General features: G+C 44.0%; 1 protein-coding gene across 1 annotated transcript in view; it reads right to left on the bottom strand.

Annotated features, from left to right (window-relative positions):
• CDH23 (cadherin related 23) overlaps window positions 1-20,937 on the bottom strand; it is a 536,798-nt gene that overhangs the window by 387,772 nt on the left and 128,089 nt on the right. The window contains exons 5-6 of the mRNA XM_030571362.1: window positions 14,239-14,286; window positions 13,573-13,665 (exon numbers count right to left, since the gene is read on the bottom strand). Of these exons, the coding sequence (XP_030427222.1) occupies window positions 13,573-13,665; window positions 14,239-14,286 (141 nt within the window). The remainder of the gene's footprint in view (window positions 1-13,572; window positions 13,666-14,238; window positions 14,287-20,937) is intronic.

Here is a 20,937-nt window from a genome sequence, read left to right as displayed (position 1 = left end):
TTAGGGGAGTCAGACAACATCAAAAAAGGAGTCAACCATGAATATGAACTACAAAGCAGAGGTTATTATGCCTACCAGACTGTCAGGAAAATTTTAGAAACTAAATCTGTGAGTTGGGAGGGAGCAGTAGTTAGGCTGAAGGACTCTCAATTTGGATTCAAACTGCTGTCAGGGGGAGAGAGTTACTCTTCACTTCGCTACGTGGGCTTTACTCCAGTGTAAGCACACTGGAATTGTTCATGTTTCACCAGCATAAAACTAGCATAAGAGTTCAGCACTCAAGCCCAGGGACTCTAGGGGTGGTGTATGGGGCAGCACAAACTGTTACCCTTAAGGTCCATGTAAGACACTCATATCTAGAGTGTGCACTGGGGATGGGGAGGTCTAGTGGGCTCCAGCATCTTCCTGGAGGATGTTCTATTACCTTCATTTCTGGCCCAACAGGGAAGCTCTGCTGACTGCACTCTTAAAGTTCCCACACAGCAGTACAAGTAGCTTCAATGAGCAAACACCACAGCACTGGCAGCTCACAAATATTTCAGCCTTCATCTGGTCTAGCACCTCCTTCCAATGCTTGCTTGCCCCACGGCCCTCTCACTCTCCAGGACTCGGGGTGCTTTCTGCTTTTGACTCAGCCTTCCAGCCTAGTCAATATATAGTTTTCCCTTCTGGGGTATCAAAGCCCCTCCGGACCAAGTGTCTGCATACCATTCCAAGCAGTCCTCCTTGGCACTTCCTGGTCTGTGCCACTTTCTCAGTGGCTGGTCAAGGAACTCAGGCACACCCACTACTTTGGGTTCTAGTCCTGGGACCTGATCAGAAGCAACCAAGGTCTAAACAGTCTCAAACCTTGCTGCTTTTTCCTACTCTGCCTTCCACAGGCTTTCTTCCCTCAAAATCCTCTGAGAAAACCGTTCCCACAGAGCTAGGATTTCAAGAATTTTGCTCCCCCTTGGGTTTACTCCTATCCTTCTGTCTGTATAAAGAGAGTGACTCTCCTCTCCCAACAGCACCTTTCTGCTGCAAACTTCCTGGCTTTATACAAGCTCAGCCAGCCCTTGCCCATCTGGGCTTCATCATCAATTAACTTTATCAATCAAGCCTGACTTCCCCCCACCCCTCATAGGCGCAGCCTCTAAGGTTAATTGGCCCCTTGTGAACCACCCTAACCTTCAGGGTTGGTGTGGGCTGAACACCTCATCACACGGAACAAGAGCTATTGGCTGATCTCCCTAGATTTCTGCATGTCCAACTCCCAATGGGGTCTAAACCCCAAAAAAATCCATTTTATCCTGTATAAAACTTATTCAGCAGGGGTCAGGCAACCTTTCAGAAATGGTGTGCCAAGTCTTCATTTATTCATTCTAATTTAAGGCTTCGCGTGCCAGTAATAAGTTTTAACATTTTTAGAAGGTCTCTTTTTATAATTCTATAATATATAACTAAACTATTATTGTATGTAAAATATATCAGGTTTTTAAAATGTTTAAGAAGCTTCATTTAAAATTAAATTAAAATGCAGAGCCCCTCAGACCAGTGGCCAGGACTCGAGCAGTGTCAGTGCCACTGAAAATCAGCTCACGTGCCACCTTTGGCACACATGCTCTAGGTTGCCTACCCCTGTTATACAGGGTAAACTCAAATTATTCACCCTATGTAACGCTGATAGAGAGATATGCATAGTTGTTTGCCCCCTCCCAGGTATTAATACATACTCTGGGTTAGTTAATTAATAAATAAAAAGTGATTTTATTAAATACAGAAAGTAGGATTTAAGTGGTTCCAAGTAGTAACAGACAGAACAAAGTGAATTACCAAGTAAAATAAAACAGAACCCGCAAGTCTATGTCTAAGAAAACTGAATATAGATATAACCTCATCAGTTCCAGTAAGTTTCCTTTCACAGACTAGTCTCCTGCTAGCCTGGGTCCAGCAATCACTCACATCCCCTGTAGTTACTGTTCTTTGTTCCAGTTTCTTTCAAGTATCCTTGGGGGTGGAGAGGCTCTCTAGCCAGCTGAAAACCAAATGGAGGAGTCTCCTAGGGGTTTAAGTAGACTGTCTCTTGGGAGTGGAGACCCCCTCCTCTCTCCTATGCAAAGTCCAGCTCCAAGATGGAGTTTTGGAGTCACATGGGCAAGTCACATGTCCATGCATGACTGAGTTTCTTACCAGCCAAGCCACATTCCTGGGATATCTCCAATATGGACTGGCATCTCCAAGTTCATTGTTAGCTTAAGTGGTTCTTGATTGGGCACTTAATCTGCTGGCCAAATGCTTTACTGAGGCTATCAAACAAGTAGACAGCCAGTATTCCTAATTTCAAGTACAAAAATGATACATGCATACAAATAGGAGGAATGAATTCAGTAGATCATAACCTTTGCATAGATATCTTGCATATCGCATGTAGCATGAAACATATTCTAGTTATGTCATATATACATTCATAAGCATATTTCATAAAGCCTTATGTGGGGCAGGTCACAGGTGGATTCTACAAAAACTGTTTTCCAATGACTATTCTTTTGAATGTTTAAACTCATTCTCTCAGGCTATGCTTGCATCCTTCTTTGGTATTCACTTCCCATGGACATTTGTGCCATTGCGTGTTACTGGGATTGGTGTTTGCAGAAAGTGAATTACAAAGTTACAAGAGGAGTAATTGGATAAACAAAAGTTTACATTCACATAAGGCAGAATTTGTGCTGGAAGTGCTTGCATACCAATCCCAGAAACAGAACCATGTGATTTCTGACCAATCACAATTAACCAACACAGTCTGAATAGTGAATATTCCACGGTACTGTTTGTGATCAATCCAGAAAGTTTTAAAAACCTCCATCAGATAATTTTGCATACTAAGTACATTTAAGGACATCTTAATCTGTTTACAGGTATCCTGTGCGGGGGGCTGGGCCAAGGGGAGGAGGATAGATTTGCCAGATAAATTATTCACTGCCAATTATTCATGCAGCTCTAAAAACCACACAGAAGCAAAAGAGTAGGTAGAGAAGGAGGAGGCAAGCAGGAATAAAAAAAAAGAAAAGAGGAAAACGGCCAGCACTGATTACTGACAGTTCTACAAAGTAGCAGGAATCTCTGTCCTATCAGAGCTTTATCATCTCCTTCAATTTAAAGGTTTTTTATTTAAAGAAAAAAATAATCAGAAGTGGCCTGGAGTACGTAAGAGAATCACTAATGTGTCTGAACTAGAAGTTTACACTCATTCCAACTGCTTCATATCCACAGCATCAGGCCTTGTAGCCATTGCAATAGAATTATATGGTCTCCAAAGACTCCAGGGCAGAATCGGCTGGGAAACGGATGCAATTACTAACATGATTACCACTAAAACAAAATAATCATTTTAATTACATCTCGGGCTTTGGCTTTTTTGCTCCCCACCCTCTCCTACCACTATCACATTCCAGGTAAGGCAGTGTGATGACGACCCTTTCCTGCAGGCCCCACTCTGGGCAGCAGCACACCTTTTCACCCAATTTGAGAGAGAGAAAATGCTGCTTCAGCAGCATCAGTGCATTAAAAATGAAAATGGTAACCCCAGGCTTCTGAAGTCTCATTCCTAGAGGCTCTTGCTAGAACAGAAATAACTGCTGTAAATGGCAAGTGATTGCCATTTATTTTATTTGGGAATGTGGTGGCAATACAATCAAAACCACGGTCAGCGGACACAGCACTGACAAGATGGACTGTGGCTGCAGAGGCAGGACTCTGCTTTGCAGAAACTTCCTTTGCCTATGTTTCTATCTATAAAAGCAGGCTAGAGTTTTCCTTTTCTTCCAGCGCTGTCTCATACTGGAGTTTGTTCTTATTTATTTGCTTTGAATGAGACAGATACATTAGATGGTTCAAGTCTGTAAAGAGGTCTGTAGAGCAAAGGGTAGAATAAGACTAGTGAGTTGATAGTGGAAAGACTTGCTGCTTACAAAGCAGAGACTTGTGGGGGTGGGGTGAGTTTACTGAAAACCACATATGTATGCAGAGTCACACCACACATACCCTTGCTTATGCCTGATGCTTTTTAATATGCTAAACTGCTGCAGACAAAAGTCACAGGGCTACAAAGCCAAAGGTGGCAGTTTTGTAAATGATGCCACCCATTTGATGTTTAGAGGAGTTTTCTCATTACCTCCTCACTATACTAACAGGAGGGAAAGGTCAAAGAACCTTAGCCCACAAAATGCCCTTTGGAGTAGATGAGAGATATTTAGATTCTGTAGCCCAGAGGCACTGGCAGCTGAATGGCTCAATCCAGCTGCAGAGAAATTTGGAGATGATTTATTGGTCTCTGCTTCTCTCTCACAGATCAACAGGCAGATGGTTATAGAGGTAGTGGAAGCCTCTTGTGGTGTAAACAAAGCCCTAGTATAAATTAGTATGACCTGTCAAATTATAGGTACTTCTTTTGGGGTGTCATCTCATGGGTGGTTGAGGTACTAAGTGGCAGTCTGGCACCTAAAGCATGACCGGGAAGACAGTCTTATGCCAAAAGATGTAACCTAATAATACACATTACTCTATACATTATCCGATGTGTTAAATATAACAGAATACAGCAGACTCAGACTAGTCTTCAGAAAGATAAAATAATCTAAATCTGCCTCAAAGGAATTTAAAATCCCGAAGCAGATGGGGAACTGAAAGATGCCCACAGTCAAATCAAAATGGAACGTTGAGAACTGACTGTTGCAACGCTAGCCCCACTAGTCCCTAGGACAAGGAGGCACCAACCTATAATGTGTGATCCAATGAGCAGGAAATTAATCTGGGGATTACCTTTTGTAAAACCCCATTCTCTTTTCTGAAACCTGTGGAAATAGCTGATTCAAGCAATGGTTGACAGATGGTTAGTACATGTCTCTCAGTAGCTCCTTGGTTCATCAGCCCCGTTGTCAACCAAGCAAGTTGGCAGACTGAACACAAGGCAAGAATGCTGCAGATGAACATTCTTTGTTGTTGTCACACATGACATCATAATAAACTTATGTGCGCGCACACACACACACACACACACACACACAGAGGCTTGTACCATTAGCAACTTTGAGACACTCGGCCAAAATCTCTAGGAATTTTGATTTGTAGGAGGGGATGGACAAAGGACTGATACCTGCTAAACAACCAGTGGGGCCACTGGACAACTGAGATGCTAAAGGAGCACTCAAGGAAGATAAGGCCATTGTGGAGAAACTAAATGAACTCTTTGCATCAGTCTTCCCCTGGTTGAGGATGTGAGGGATATTCCCAAACCTGAGCCATTCTTTTTAGATGACAAATCTGAGGAAATATCCCAGATTGAGGTGTCATAAGAGGTTTTGTAACAAATTGATAAAATAAACAGTAATTAGTCACCAGGACCAGATGGTATTCACCCAAGAGTTCTGAAGGAACTCAAATGTGAAATTTCTGGGCTACTAACTGCGGTCTGTAACCTACCATTTAAATCAGCCTTGTACCAAAATGACTGAAGGATAGCTAATGTGACACCAATTTTTAAAAAGGGCTTCAGAGGTGACCCTGACAATTACAGGCCAGTAAGCCTGATTTCAGTACTGGGCAAACAACAAAATTGTCAGACACGTAGATGAACATAATTTGTTGGGGAAGAGTCAACATAGTTTTTGTCTCACCTATCTACTAGAATTCTTTGAGGGGGTCAACACATATGTGAACAAGGGGGATCCAGTGGATATAATGTATTTAGATTTTCAGAAAGCCTCTGACAAAGTCCCTCACCAAAGACTCTTAAGCAAAGTAAGCAGTTATGGGATAAGACGGAAAGTTCTCTCATAGATTGGTAACTGGTTAAAAGATAAGAAACAAAGGGTAGGAATAAATGGTCAGTTTTCAGAATGGAGAGAGGTAAATAGTAGTGTCCTCCAAGGGTCTGTACTGGACCCAGTCCTAGTCAACATATTCATAAATGATCTGGAAAAAGGAGTAAAAAGTGAGGTGGCAAAATTTGCAGATGATACAAAACTACAAGGTAGTTAAGTCCCAGGCAGACTGTGAAAAGCTACAAGAGGATTTCTCAAAACTGGATGACTGAGCAAGAAAATGGCAGATGAAATTCAATGTTAATAAATGCAAAGTAATACACATTGGAAAACATAATCCCAACTATACATATAAAATGATGGGGTCTAAATTAGCTGTTACCACTCAAGAAAGAGATCTTGAAGTCATTGTGGGTAGTTCTCTGAAAACATCCACTCAATGTGCAGCAGCAGTCAAAACCAAAAGCAAACAGAATGTTGGGAATCATTAAAAAAGGGATAGGTAATAAGACATACTGCACGCAGATGTGGTCACCCCCATCTCAAAAACGATATATTAGAATTGGAAAAGATTCAGAAAAGAGCAACAAAAATTATTAGGGTTATGGAACAGCTGCTGTATGAGGAGAGATTAATAGGACTGGGACTTTTCAGTTTGGAAAAAAGATGACTACGGGGGGATATGATAGGGGTCTATAAAATCATGACTGGTGTGGAGAAAGTAAACAAGGAAGTGTTATTTTCTCCTCATAACACGAGAACTAGGGGATCACCAAATGAAATTAATAGGTAGCAGGTTTAAAACAAAGAAAATGAAGTATTTTTTCACACAACACATAGTCAACCTGTGGAACTCTTTGCCAGAGGATATTGTGAAGGTCCATCAATGGCTATTAGCCTGGATGGGCAGCAGTGATGTCCCTAGCCTCTGTTTGCCAGAAGATGGGAATGGGTGACAAGAAATGGCTCACTCAATGATTACCTGTTCTGTTCATTCCCTCTGGAGCACCTGACCAAGGGTGAAAGTAAAATTTCTCTCTTACCGGTTCAGTGTCCCCGAGCCAGCCTGCTCACGCCACTCAGGGCTCCAGCAGCAATTTAAAGGGCCCAGGGCTCCGGAGCCCTCGGCCCTTTTAAATCACCAGCCCCAGAGTAGCTGCTCCGTTTGCCCCCTCCCCCCGTCAGCAGCCGGGGGGAGGGAGGGGGAAGGGGCAGGGATGTTAAAGCGCTGATGCGGCAGAGCTTTAAAGGACCTTGCTTAAAGCACTGCAGGAGCAGCACTTTAATAACATTGCTGCAGCTTTTGTGACTCTCCCATTGGCGGCCCTGTTGGGTCTGACAGAGCCACCAATGAGGGGGGCGCAAAAGCAGCAGTGCTTTAAGTGGGGTCCTTTAAAACACTGCCACGGCAACACTTTAAAGTCAGCGGTACAGGCGGCCACTTTTTACTGGTATGCTGTACCGGCCCGTATCGCCTTACTTTCACCCCTGCACCTGACGTTGGCCATTGTTGGAAGACAGAATACTAGGCTAGATGGACCTTTGTTCTGACCCAGTATGGCTGTTCTTATGCTGAAGAAGAAGATGGGAAAACTGCTGCTACAGAAGAGAAAATCCCTGTTAGAAATAACCTCATGGAAGGTTCAGCCAGGAAGGAAACAGTCAATTGACATTTCTGTCATCCAATCAGGACTCTCGATTCCCCACTGAACCAGTTACCTCACCCAGTACCGATGTTATGCATGGAACCTGCAGGACCGAAAACTTAATCCTGTTGATACTGAATACATATGAAGTTAAAAGCCACAAAATCTGGGTGTGCAGAACCACGCTATTTTATAAAGCCAGAAGCTCCCTTCATGAATGTGATACATAACCCAGTGAATAGAGAGGCACCTGCCCCTGAAAGTTATGTGTATGCAGACTGGACTGGAGAGGCATATTCTGTGTCTAGCCTTGTACCATACCTGGACCAGACTCCAAAAATAAGTGTTGGTTCTGTCTGTCTTTTTTAGCTGGTTTTACATAGAATCATTATACCATGTCAGACTGGCAGACCAGACTTATTTTCCTACATGTTATGTACAATGAAGAGATAAATGGCTAGCTTACATTTAACGATACATAAGAGTTTTCTGATTCAGAAACATCCACTATTCCCCACCAGAGTCTGGACAATCCCAAAGCTTGCCTAGATCTCATGCGTGAAACTGGATTTCTGACATTTACTGATGCTCCATGTCTATTTCCAGACAACATAGAGAAAGATCTCAGCATTATACATTTTTTATTTAAAATCCAGATTCTGGGAAAAGTGGAAACAGAAATACAGGGGGGAAGGAAGAGATTATGAAATTTCTCTAAAGTGAGTGCACAGCTGGTGAAAAGACCATACTCAAAGAGTAGTTATCAGTGGTACACTGGGATGATGCACCTAGTGGGATCCCACAGAGGTCAGTCCTGGGGCTGATGGCACTATTCAATATTTTAATTAATGACTTGGATAATGGAGTGGAGAGGATGCTTATAAACTCTGTCCATGATACCAAGTGGGAGGGGTTGCAAGCATTTTGGAGACAAGGTTAGATTTCGAAATGATCTTGATAAATTGGATAATTGGTCTGAATTCAACAAGATGAAATTCAATAAAAACAAGTGAAAAAGTACTACATTTGGGAAGGAAAACTAATGCACAACTACATAAAGGGAATAACCAATTGGTAGTAGTATTGCTGAAAAGGATCTGGGGATTATACAGGATCGCAAACTGAATAGGAGTCAATAATGTGACACAGTTGCCAAAAGGGCTAATATCCTTCCGGGGTGTATTAACAGGAGTGTTGTACATAAAACACAGAAGATAATTGTCCTGCTCTACTTGGCATTAGTGAGATCTCATCAGGAGTACTGTGTCCAATTCTAGGAGTCACAATTTTTGGACAAATTGGAGAGAGTCCAGAGAAGAGCAGCAAACATGATAAAAAGTTTAGAAAACCTGAGCTATGAGGAAAGGTTAAAAAACTGCACATTTAGTCTTGAAAAAAAGAAGACAGAAGGGGGACCTGATAACAGTCTTCAAATATCTTCAGAGCTGTTAAAAAGACGACAATGATCAGTTGTTCTCCATGTCTACTGAAGGTTGGACAAGAAGTAAGGGACTTAATCTGCAGCAAGGAAGATTAAGGTTAGATATTAAGACAGACTTTCCAATTATAAAGGTGGCTGAGCTCTGAAATAGGCTTCATAGGGAGGTTGTGGAATCTCCGTCACTGGAGATTTTTATGAACAAGCTGGACAAGCACTTATCAGGAATAGTCTAGGTTTATTTGGTCCTGCCTCAACACAATGGGCTGGACTTGATGACTTCTCAAGGTCCCTTTCAGCCCTATGTTTTTATGAGTTTATGATTCTTTGTAGTAGGGGCAAGGAAAACAGTGAAAAAATGCATCTTAGAGAACAAACTCTGAAGGTCAGTGTGGCATGCACGTGGGTGCCTAACTAACGTACTACCAACGCTCTGCAGGGTCACAGACACAGGCAAACATGTTTTAGCAAATTGGAAAACCATAAAAGTCTATTATAGCAAATCAAACAGCAGTCAGCACGACAGCCATTAGCCTGAAATGAATACACAGGAACTTAATGAGGTCTGTCAAGGCCAGCTTGGTGAATTAAGTTGCCAATTCTAGCTGGATTCCCCTTTCTTTACAGACTTGAAAGCATCCGTGCTGCCTCATTAGAGTTCGACAAGTGAATTGCAGGCCCTTTTGCCCAGATCAAATGGATAATTGCACTGGAACAGCAAAGTGAGGGGTTTGGGGAGAGACCTCCCTCCTTCCACAAACACATACACCTGCTCTGCTATTCCAAACAGGTGACTATGATGTAAGAAAGACATGACAGGCACTGAAACCACCATGCCACAGGCACCGTACAAAAGCATAAGGCAAAGAGGTGTGATTGCCAGTCCAATAAACAGCGCAACACACGGAGCTTAACGTTAGAGGGTGCATCTGCTTCCCCACTAATCCCACTCACATATTCGCTCACTCACACGCACTTGCAAACTGCACTACACGGCTCATGTCCAAATAATTTACATTCTTGAAACAAATGGGCTTTGTACCTATTCAGAAGCAGTACCTTTAGAGGATGTTTTCTCATGTTCCATTTATTTATGCACATTATTTTTGAATTCTCTATTGCCATCCTTCCCCTGTTACTCCATCTCTTAGCTGGGAGACCACTACTATCTCAAAATAAATACGGGAATAGAACCAGGGAAAACCCTCAATATCTACAAAGTGTGCAAACAGCTAATCTAGGGGAAAATCACATTTGCATTACTGTTAGCCCAGTCTCCCTCTCCAACTTCACAGTCCCATTTGTTCATTTTGCCTGTTCACGTCTGGTCTTAAACCTGGATCACAAGCTCTTTAGGGCAGGGATCATCTCTGACTATTAGTAACCTCACTGTTTATCAAGAGCAATATCTTAGAGGAGTTCCTAATACCCTCCACAGCTGTGTCCCATAGCAACAATGTGTCTACATTCCTTGGAACTACTGTCGTTCCAGTGGAACGTTGGACACTTCAAAGCAGGGGCGGCTCCAGGCACCAGCACATCAAGTGTGTGCTTGGGGTGGCAAGCCACTGGGGGAGCTCTGCCAGTCGCCATGAGGATGGCAGGCAGGCAGCCTTTGGCGGCATGCCTGCGGAGGGTCTGCTGGTCCCGCGGCTTCGGTGGACCCTCCGCAGGTATGCCACTGAAGGCAGCCTGCCTGCCGTGCTTGGGGCGGCAAAATGCCTAGAGCCGCCCCTGCTTCAAAGTAACATACCTAGCATGAAGCAAAGCCACCCTTTTGTGCCAGGGGCCTGATTTTCCAAGGTGAAGAGAACTTACACTTCCCTGTGAAGTCAACGGCAGCTATAGGCATTCAGTACCAGGTGATTGTAGCAGCTAAACAGCACACCCAATTGTCAGCTTTAAAAATGAGACAGTATCATCTCTCTTGCTTGCTCTGTTCTGGCCAGTAGGTGGGCTTGTGACTCCTCTCCCTAAGATTTCCACCTGAACAGGGATGGACTGATAGGCTTTGGAAAATGTAACGTGATACTGTGGTGGGAAGAAGGGCATGTTCTTGCCAACCCAAAGTTCCTACAAAATGAAAATACCCTCCACAAAAAAGCATAAGCTTGAAGCCAGACTGTCGCCTCCCAAGGACGTGTAGTATAATAAGATAGAAGTGACTCCACCAGCAGTGTTATGGAGGAAAAGAGGACAAACAATAGCGATGACTTTTCTAGCATACTGATACCTTTAGAACATCCTATTGGATTCAAAGAAGCACCCGCTCCCTTTTTCTCAGTACTTTACCACACATTAAAAAGGCACCATGGAAATGTTATCTCCTGGTAGAAGAACAGAAGTGCTTTCAGGATACTGGCTGAATGATGAGTATGTGGCTCATTACCTCTGATCAATGTCCTTGCTTAAAGATCATAGACAGAGATTACAAATTGGCACCCAAACAGATTTAATTATATTAGGCCAATTTCCAAAAAAGCATGAGCTCTGAAAACTAAGTTTCAATGCTGGTCCATTATTGGTAACACGATGCTAACTACAGCCAAATCCAGCAAGATGGGCTGAAAGACCCCTCACTGCAAAGCAAGTGACGCTTATCCAGAAGAGGCCAGCAGAGAAAGAGTGTGACAGATTATTTTTTTTCTCTCACTGCTGCCACAATGCCTTTTTCCCAACCAAGTTTAACTTTCACATCCATTCCTGAACTTTGGCCCTCCTTCCTCCCCATACTCGATGCCAGTAAGTTGAATCTCCAGCCTTCCATATATCTGAATTTCTGATCTTAGTTCTCAAGATGGAGGTGACAAGTGAGAGGAGAAATGGCATGGCTGCTCCAGCTATATAAATATGGGAGCTTAATCTAGCATCAATTCCAGATAGGTACAGAAATGCAGTTTCCGTTCATTTCTTCATGACCAGGAGAGAGCCCTCTCTCTAACACACACCATAAAATATTTTAACAGGTTTTTATGGGGTGATGTTGGGAGGGGAAGAAGGAGAGAACATTCTCTTCTAGTCTTACCTGGGTTCCAGGGAGGAGTATATTGCTTCTGTAGATAGGAAAAGAGTTTGAAAGGAGGAGAGCAATAGAAAACAAGGGTCTATGTGTTCAAGGATTTAGATGAAGTCACCTAAAAGCCAATTTCCTCCTCTCCCATATCCTAGAGTGGCCTTGTGGAGATAGGCCATGCAGTTCTAACATGGATTGCTCACTCACTTTGCACACCAATTAAAATACCCTCCCCTTCAGACATATCACCGTACAAAGGATCTGCAGGATGGAGATCCAGTCACTCCTCATTCATTTCAAGAGGTCTGGGCATACAAAGGGAGCAGGGAATGGGTAATACAAGTATTGCTGACTTTTTTTTTTTTTTAAAGTTTACACTCTAAAAAGGAAAAGAAATGCCTCTGACGCACTGTCATTCTCAAAGGGGTGTTTCAGATTATTTTTTTCACATAGAAGCAGACAAAGCAAATGGGAGACAAACTTCAGGCCGATTTATCACAAGCAGCCTAATGAAGGAAACTCACCTACACAGGAGAGGGAAAGTGAAAGATCCAAGCTCCAGCACAGCAGGGAGCCTGTAGCCAGCATATTAACCAAACATTTGTAATCCAATAATTTGTATTTCTCAATTACCAAAGACTGCTCAGTTTCACATACACTGATGCACTCCTTTATCTGCACACAGACGCATGCTCCAGGAATAACAAGGGTCTGCCTGGGGTCAGACAGGGAGAGGGCTCCCCTAGTTTGGGAATAGCAGGGCCCAGCATCAGACAGGGAGAAGGCTCCATCAGTTCATTTCTCCATTTCAAAACTGTTAATCATTTGACTAAGACTAGTACCAGCCATGGTGCAGCTTGTCGGTCTCCATCCTCTCCCTCACTAAATACTGGCTGCTAGACTGTACCCAACAATCCTGAAATCAGCCCCAAATCTCCTGAGTGAGAAAGCTCCTTGATCATTCTCCTTGACTGATTTTACACAACTTTATACAAAGTTAGCAACGATATAGGAGCTATCTTCTTCCTGGCAGCCAGCATGGCCAAGCCACCCTGGAAGTAGCATGACGGTCTTCTCCTGGGGAGAAGAATCTCATCACTACAGAGAGGTCTACAAGGAAACTAAATAGCTGAGAGAGCAGAGCCATTGAGGCAGAGCTTTCCCAGAGTTTGTCACTAATCTAAAAAGGCTTGAGGGAATTTTTACTTCTACACAAAATTACCTCCACGGAGACACCTCTTCCTTTGTCCCCAAAAGAAAGCAGAAGCAAAAACCAGATTCCTATTTTGGGCTGCTTTCAATCTTCACTCTTTCCCAAAGCTTGCTCCTGAGTTAAAACCCCACACGGAGTGTGTGTTACTTTTCTTTGAGCTCACACCTCACTCCTCCACCTGCCTTTTCCCGACAGATATACTCTGCCTCTGGAGTGTTATCACTCCGCTACTACCCATTGGAAACAAATGGCCTAGACTTTCAGGGATTTCATCCTTCACAGAACCCCAACAACAGGACAAGTGGAAGAGACCAAACACCCCAGGAGGCCATCACCATCATCACACAGCTGGACAGAGAGCTATGCTCCTTTTACAATTAACTGAAACCAATGGGCAAGCTCTGCCCATGAAAAGAAGTGTCCAGGGAAAAGGTCTCTCCAGAGGAAATCCAGGCTCTTACCTCTGCAATGCGAACACTGTAGGGCTGATTGTGAAATCTTGGAGCATTGTCATTCACATCTCCCACTTGGATATTCACTGTCCCCTTGATCACCTGTGGCCAGAAGGATAAAAACATACAGATGGCATTAGGCTACTGGGTATTTTATTCACTCTCAAAGGATTTCACAGAACAGACAGATGTAAAATTGAAGATCCAGGCAGGAAGAGACTAAAACTTCAGCAGCTGTCACTCCCCTAGAGCCACAGCTCCTGTACCTCTTTCTCTTTAGATCCCCAACAGCCAAGGTCCAATGGGACTTATGATGCCCCCTGCTGGTAGATGCTGGGACTAAAGTACTTCTCCATTCCCCAGTATCCAGTGCAGCCACTCCACTCCTTACAGCTCCCCTTCTAGGAGATGGTAGCATTGTAACTGCAAGATTTCCTGAGCCAGTGCTTCTCCATTTCTCCCTGCAGCTCCACAGCTTTTATGTAACAGTAAAACAACTTGCATCTGTATTTCTACATCATGGCCTACAGTGCTCTCCTGTTCACTCTCTAATGCCCCTTTCAGGGAGAGGCTGAGATTGAAATGGCTGTGAACTCCTCAACAACCGGTGTTCTCCCGGTCCCACTCCATGCTTCTCTGGTCTCAGATCATGAAATGAAAAAATGTCACACTTACCCCTTGGCTGTCACTGACAGAAAATTCAACTGTGAATTCTGACTTAGTCTGAAATGAAAAGAGAAGAAAAACATATAATTAGAGGTACTGTAGCGTTTATCAGTGGATGGCAGGCTTTGAACTTTAGCCGAGTATTATTACATGCAAAATACTGTCGTGGCCTTGAAGAGAACAGGGAGGGGTCAGAAGCCCACTTACATACATTGTATATGAGTACAACTGCTCAGAAATATTAACCACATGGGGCAGCTCTTCCCCTGTGTCAATAGGTGGCAGGTATTGAAGCAGCCAGCTTGCCAACTGGCAGCCAAGTCCTGTAACCAGAGGCAGGTACTTCATGAAAGCCATACAGATCAAAGAAATCTGCTGTTTAACCTCCTTGGTTGTGCCAACCCCCTCCAGCATTATTCCAGCATATGTTGTGACCCTGGCAACACAGGCTGTTTGCAATGGCAGTGAGGAGGAGTAAGCGAGGGAGAGACAGACCTCCTCTACGACAGGGGTTCCCAAGCTGTAGCCCTTGGACCACTAGTGGTCTGCAGAGAGCTGTCTGTCCTCTTTGGTTCCAGCACAAATATGAGGCGGAGATGAAAAGAAGAGTAAATGCAAACAATATGAGGAGGTTTTATCAAAAAGGACACCACGCTTATCTCACTAAAGTCTGCTAAAATACAGCACTGCTTTCCTAATATTATTCTGACACACTGCAACTGCCGGGATGTTCTGCAACTGGGAATGCCAGGGGAGGTGTCCATGAGACAAGCTCTCTGACAAGAGGTGGTCTGCAGTATACAAAGATTTGAGGCCCCCCATAGGGGAAAGGGCTAGAAAAGTCAAATGCCCCATGCCTCTCAGCATCCCAGTTAATTCAACAGCTTAGTCTAACAAAACTAAATAAATGAAAACCCAGAACCGACCCTGTGATCCTGATTTTAATCCAGAAGGACCCTAAAGAGTCAAGGGGAAGCAAAGTCCCCATTTCTCTGCCTTAGTTTACAGATTAGAGACAAGGGACCTGTGAAGTCTCATCAATTTTCCATAAACTTTTGATTTTCCATACCACTTCTCCCTCCTTATGTACCATCCCCACCCCACTGGCTCCTGGATGTGAGTGCATCAACATCTTCTATACAGGAATACAGAATGTTTTCTCTATGCTGGATCAGGTTATTGGTCTGCCAGCTCTAGTGTCCTGCCTCCAAACAATGGATGGCATCGGATGCTTAAGAAGAAGGTGGGGAGGAACTTTCCTTCCAGACAACCTCTTTTCCACCAGGGACTGTCCCATTTGAGGGCCATAAAATCTTGACAAAGAAATCATGTGGGGCTGTGGAGTGTGACAATAAAATATTACAACAGAGCTATCTGTCACCTGGGTACATCCAGTTTCATTTAACCCAAGTCCCAGCCAGCCATGGAACAATTCCTTTCCTTCGCCGAATCCTCCTTTTATAGCTTCATTGCCCCCTAACCACTACTGCTGTGTGAGTGGAGTGACAAGTGTTCTGGAGGAGTTGCATAGGAAGAATCTGAAAGCAAGTTTGGAATGATTCTATGTGCTACAGACTTGGTTGATTTATTCTTAGTAAGGAAGCTCAGGGATAGCCAGGAGGCTCTGGTTCCTCAAACTGCAACTTAACGTCGCTTACACCAGGATAGCGGTTTACCTTGGAGAGGGTTTCAGGGATGGTTTACCAAAGCATACATTCCCCTCCATGAAGGCTCAGGTAATGCAATCTGAGAAGACCTCAGGGCAATGCCTGCAGCAGTCTAGCAGCCCAAATGCCAAGGACACAGGAGAGAGGATCAGTTTTCCTTGCTGCAAGACTCTCCTACATCAGCTTTTTCATCACTACTTCTTCCACCCTCTCCACCCATAAGTTCAGCCACAGAAAAAAAAAATCTGGGGAATGGGGACCAAGATCAGATTTTGTTGAACATAGAAAAGGATAACCCAGGGAAGAGATGGGACAGACAGACAGACAGACAGACAGGGCTTCCCCCAGCCTAATTTCTGTCCCCACAGCTCATTTCAATCACATCCCTTTTCAGACTTAGTTATTTATTGCATTATTTTGCATCTAATTCTTTCTATTCAGTAAATCTTCTAAAGCTCACTCTGTCTCCCTCTCATTTGTTCTTTTCCCTTTCACCGTTCGTTCCCTTTCTACTGCTATTTATTATATTAGTTTCCCTCTGTCTTTTTGCCCCTCCATCTCATTTTCCTACATTGTGCAAGAATTGATGCATTTCCTTTGCACTCCTCTACCTTGCTTTTTTTATGTGGTTTTCTTCCCACTTTGTAATCTCTCCTCCCTTCTCCCTCTAATGCTCTTTTCCTCTCTCATGCTCCCCACTCCCAGGCTCTGTACTCTCTTCCCACCTTCATCTTCTTATACACTCTCTCCTGCTTACCTCACCAGAAACTCTCTCACACACTTCTGCCCTGCCTATAGAAATCACACAGAGTCCTGCCTGCGACCCCAAAATCTCTCTCTCTCTCTCTCTCTCTCACACACACACGACTTGCCCTCACAATCAAGCCAATACATAAACATTTGCTGATGCCCCCAGGATCAGGTCATATTTGCAGACTCCTCTCCCCTCAAATCCAGTCACACACATACATACATAAAGGCTCGCCCCAACCAGAACTCACGTGGGATTTGTTATAAGGCTAATCTCACAAACACTCCAACTCCTTGGCACAAGCAGCCTCCCCTCCTCCCAGTCTCCACCTCCTCTGCATGCCCTCAGTTTCCCTCCTTGCACACTGATTCTCCTTGTCTTTTCAAGACCCTCATGCACCCCACATCTCCCTGAACTTTCTAGGCTTTCCCCTACAACTTCTCAGTGCCCTTCTGCTTCTCGCATTCCCTCATCTCCTCATAACTCCTGGTCAGCCCTCACTCATAACACGGCAGACATCTTCCCCTGAGGGCACCTTGACTTCAATTTCATTGAAGACAATGGAAGAGGACAGTCATCTTCACTAAGGGCAGCCCTGCTTCCATATGCAAAACTGCAGGGAAATAGTGGCCATCTTGACTAAAGACTGTTTGGTTTCAGGCCTATTGAAAGTAATGGAAGATGGTGACCACTTTGAATACAGGACAATTTGGGAGTTTGATGCCAGTAGTTGTGAGGTCATGGTATCTGAGCAACTCACCAGCATTAGTGGATTTTAGCCTCTTATGCTTCTGTGAGGTAGGGAAGTACTTTCTCGGTTTTATAGATAGGGAACTGAGACATAGGGAAGATTAAGTCCTTTGTTCAAGGTCACACAGGAAACCTGTGGCAGAGCAGGAAGAGGTCCAAAATCTCTTGAGTTCCAGTCCAGTGACTTCATCATATGAACCCATCCTCCCTCTCATCAGAAACAGGGGAAATGCAGCAGCCAAGGGACCAGCAAAGCTCAGCTTTCAAAGACAAGCACCTAAATAGGACATCTTTCCTTTGCATTTAGGCACTCAAATAGGCATTGACTGAGTATGTAAAATGGTCACATATGTATGAGATTATGCCAATTTTAGTATCCAAGTCCCTGATCTTGAGACAAGAAGCCGTGTACACACAGTTGAAGTCACTATGAATAGTGATACCCCATATCTCTTTAAATAAGATCCTAAATGCAGGTTCAGATTTTCTTTAGAAGTGAAAATTGAACCAGAAGTGTAGGCTTAAAAGGGGACAGGCTAAGCATGTAATCTTCTCTGAGTGCTATGCTCTCTGGCAGTTAGTGTTAATTTAATTGTTTATTAACATTACAGTAGATCACGATTGTGAAATCCAGGGTAGGTAATGAGGCAGCACTAACTAGTGACTTCTGCTCCAGACCTTGCCTTGCTGAGGACCTTATAGTCCAGCTTCTGACCCTAGTTTGTCTCTGACTCTGCTATCTGCAACTTGGAACCCAAGCCTGACTTCTTGGTATCCTGACCAGACTCAATCCTGACCCCTCTACTCTTCTCCTGCCTTCAACCTGGTAACTGACCAGTGCACATAGGTCACTCACTGCCTTCTCCTGAACGTTTACTCAGATCAGTGTTGCCCATTCCCAACCCCTTCCAGTCCCTCCAGAGATGACAGAAGTGAAACCCTGGACAACAGGAGCTAAACAGAAGGGACCAGCTCCAAACCAAAACCTCAGGCTCCCCAAGTATCAGAACTACCTGGATGTGTTTGGAAAGAAAAATGTGGATTAATTATTCCCACACAGGGACTATGACTGTCCAATAGACCTATAACCCAGAGGAAAGGTGCCATGTGGATGGATATACACCATGTCTAAACCACAGCTAGAGGCACCATGTACCTATAACCAGGAAAGTCTTTTCAGGGGCTTCATTCAGAGATCCACCTCTCCAGTGGGGACACCAGTCCTCTTTGTGCAAAAACAAAAACAAAAAAAACCAAAAAAAAACCGCATAGGTCACCTTATCCCTGTGTAGTCTATCGTCCATTGACACAGGCGACTATTCGAAACCAGTACTCCCTGCCCCTCATCCCAGAATTGTTAGACCACCTGAAGACTACCAGGATCTTCACTAAACTAGATATTTGAGGGATATACAATCTACTGTGAATAAGACCTCGGGATGAATGGGAAACCACTTTTCATATCCAATATGGGCACTTTGAATACTTAGAAATGGCATTTGGATTAATCAATACCCCACACTGCAAATTTACTAAGTGATGTATTCAGGGACATCCTGGACCAGTATGTCATCATCTACCTTGATGTTTTCTGGGAACCTTGAGCAGCACTGACATCATGTCTGGTCTGTCCTGGAGAGATTATGGAAGAATCATTCGTAAGTCAAACTACAGAAGTCCGCCTTCGACCAGACCACCATTGAATTTTTATGCAACATCATCTCCCCGGAGGGCATTCAAATGGACTGAAGAAGGTGAATGCCATCCACTACTGGACAGCAGAGGTGGACCCTCCAAGGATTTCAGTGCTTCCTGGGCTTTAAGAATTTTTCTAGGCAATTCATCACCAACTTCTCTAAACAAATAGCCCCACTGACTTTCCTCCTTCCTAGAGCCATTCAATTCATGTGGCTGCCTAAGCCCAGCTTGCTTTTGGACCAGTTCAAGACCACCTTCACCATAGCTCTTGATTCTGGTACATCCTGACCCAATGTGCCTTTTACAGTGGAAGCAGACACATCCAACATAGGTCTTGGGGCAGCACTTTCACAGCGATCTGGACCACAGTCAGTTCTGTACTCTTGTGCATTCTACTCTCTAAAACACCCCCACACAGATGGACTATGAAATACTGGACTAGGAGCAAAACCGTATTTGAAGTATGGAGTCATCACTTTGAGGGAGTTCAGCAGCCAGTACAGGTTTTTACAAAGCACAAGTATCTTGAGTACCTTCACAAGGCCCACGCTTTGAACCAGAGGCAGTTAAAATGAGCCTTGTTGTTCTCTCAGTTCAAGTTTACAACTACCTACTGCCTAGGAAACTGAAATGGGAAAGCTAACACTATTAGGAAAGGAGGAATACTACTTGGAAACTGACATTAGCGTGATGATCCTCCCATTTTATGTTGAGGATCTTCCAAAGAAAGTGCTGGTGCTGGCATTCCAGCTTTTTCAGGTGTTTTCTGTAAGTCACTTAAGTTCACAGCCGTAGAGGAGAGTTGCAATTACCACTGGTTTATAAACTAAAAGGTCTAGTATGTGTTCTGATGTTGTGATTGTTGAGCACCCAGCGAGGCAGTCTGCCAAAGGCAAGGCTGGCATAGTGAATTCTGTGCTGAATCTTAACATCTATGTCTGCCCTCTGTGGGAGATGGCTGCCCAGACTGGCAAAGTATTTTACATTTTCCAGTTCTTCTTTGTCAATGTAGATCTTCCTTGCTGGGTCTGATGATTGACCGGGCATCAGCTGGTGGAGAACTTTTGTTTTGCTGATGTTCAGAGTTAGCCCTAGGCTGTTGTAAGCTTCAGAGAAGCAATTAAGGGCTGTTTGAAGATCCTCCTTTGAGTGTGCAACTACAGCACAATTATCTGCGAACTGGAGTTCGGTTAGTGTTGCGAATATTACTTTAGTTCTGGCACGGAGACAAGAAAGGTTGAAGAGGTTGCTGTCAATCCTGTATTGGACACCAATGCCCTGTGGTAGATGGTCTTGGGTTAGTGTTTTCATAGCTGCTAAGAAAATGGAGAAAAGTGTGGGTGCCAGTACACAACCTTGTTTTACACTAGTTTGTATGACAAAGGGCTCAGTGGTAGAGCCATTGCACAGGATGGAAGCAGTCATCTGGTCATGGAGGAGTCTTACAATGGTGATAAATTTGCTTGGGCAGCCAAACTTTGACATGATTTTCCCCAGAGCCTCATGGCTGACAGAATCGAAGGTTTTCGTCAGATCAATAAAGGCCATATATGGCTCCTGGTGTTGTTCTTGACATTTTTCCTGGATGTGCCTGGCTACGAAAATCATGTCGGTTGTGCCTCAGGATGGTCTGAAGCCACACTGGGACTCTGGAAGTACTTCCTCTGCAAGAGGGATCAGGCAACGTCTGTGTCCTCACAGAGGCCAAGATCTTCAGTGTTGAGGACCTGATTATACAGCACCAGTGGAGGTGGAGCAGGTACTGTGTGCACATGGCTGATATACACTTACCAGAACAACTGCTGTATGCCCAACTCACCAAAGGAGAAAGAAAATGGGGAG

This window comes from Gopherus evgoodei, chromosome 7, assembly GCF_007399415.2.
Source record: "Gopherus evgoodei ecotype Sinaloan lineage chromosome 7, rGopEvg1_v1.p, whole genome shotgun sequence".
Lineage (NCBI taxonomy): Eukaryota > Metazoa > Chordata > Testudines > Testudinidae > Gopherus > Gopherus evgoodei.
The sequence above is the reverse complement of the archived record's forward strand: the minus strand, read 5'-3'. Positions and strand labels throughout refer to the sequence as shown.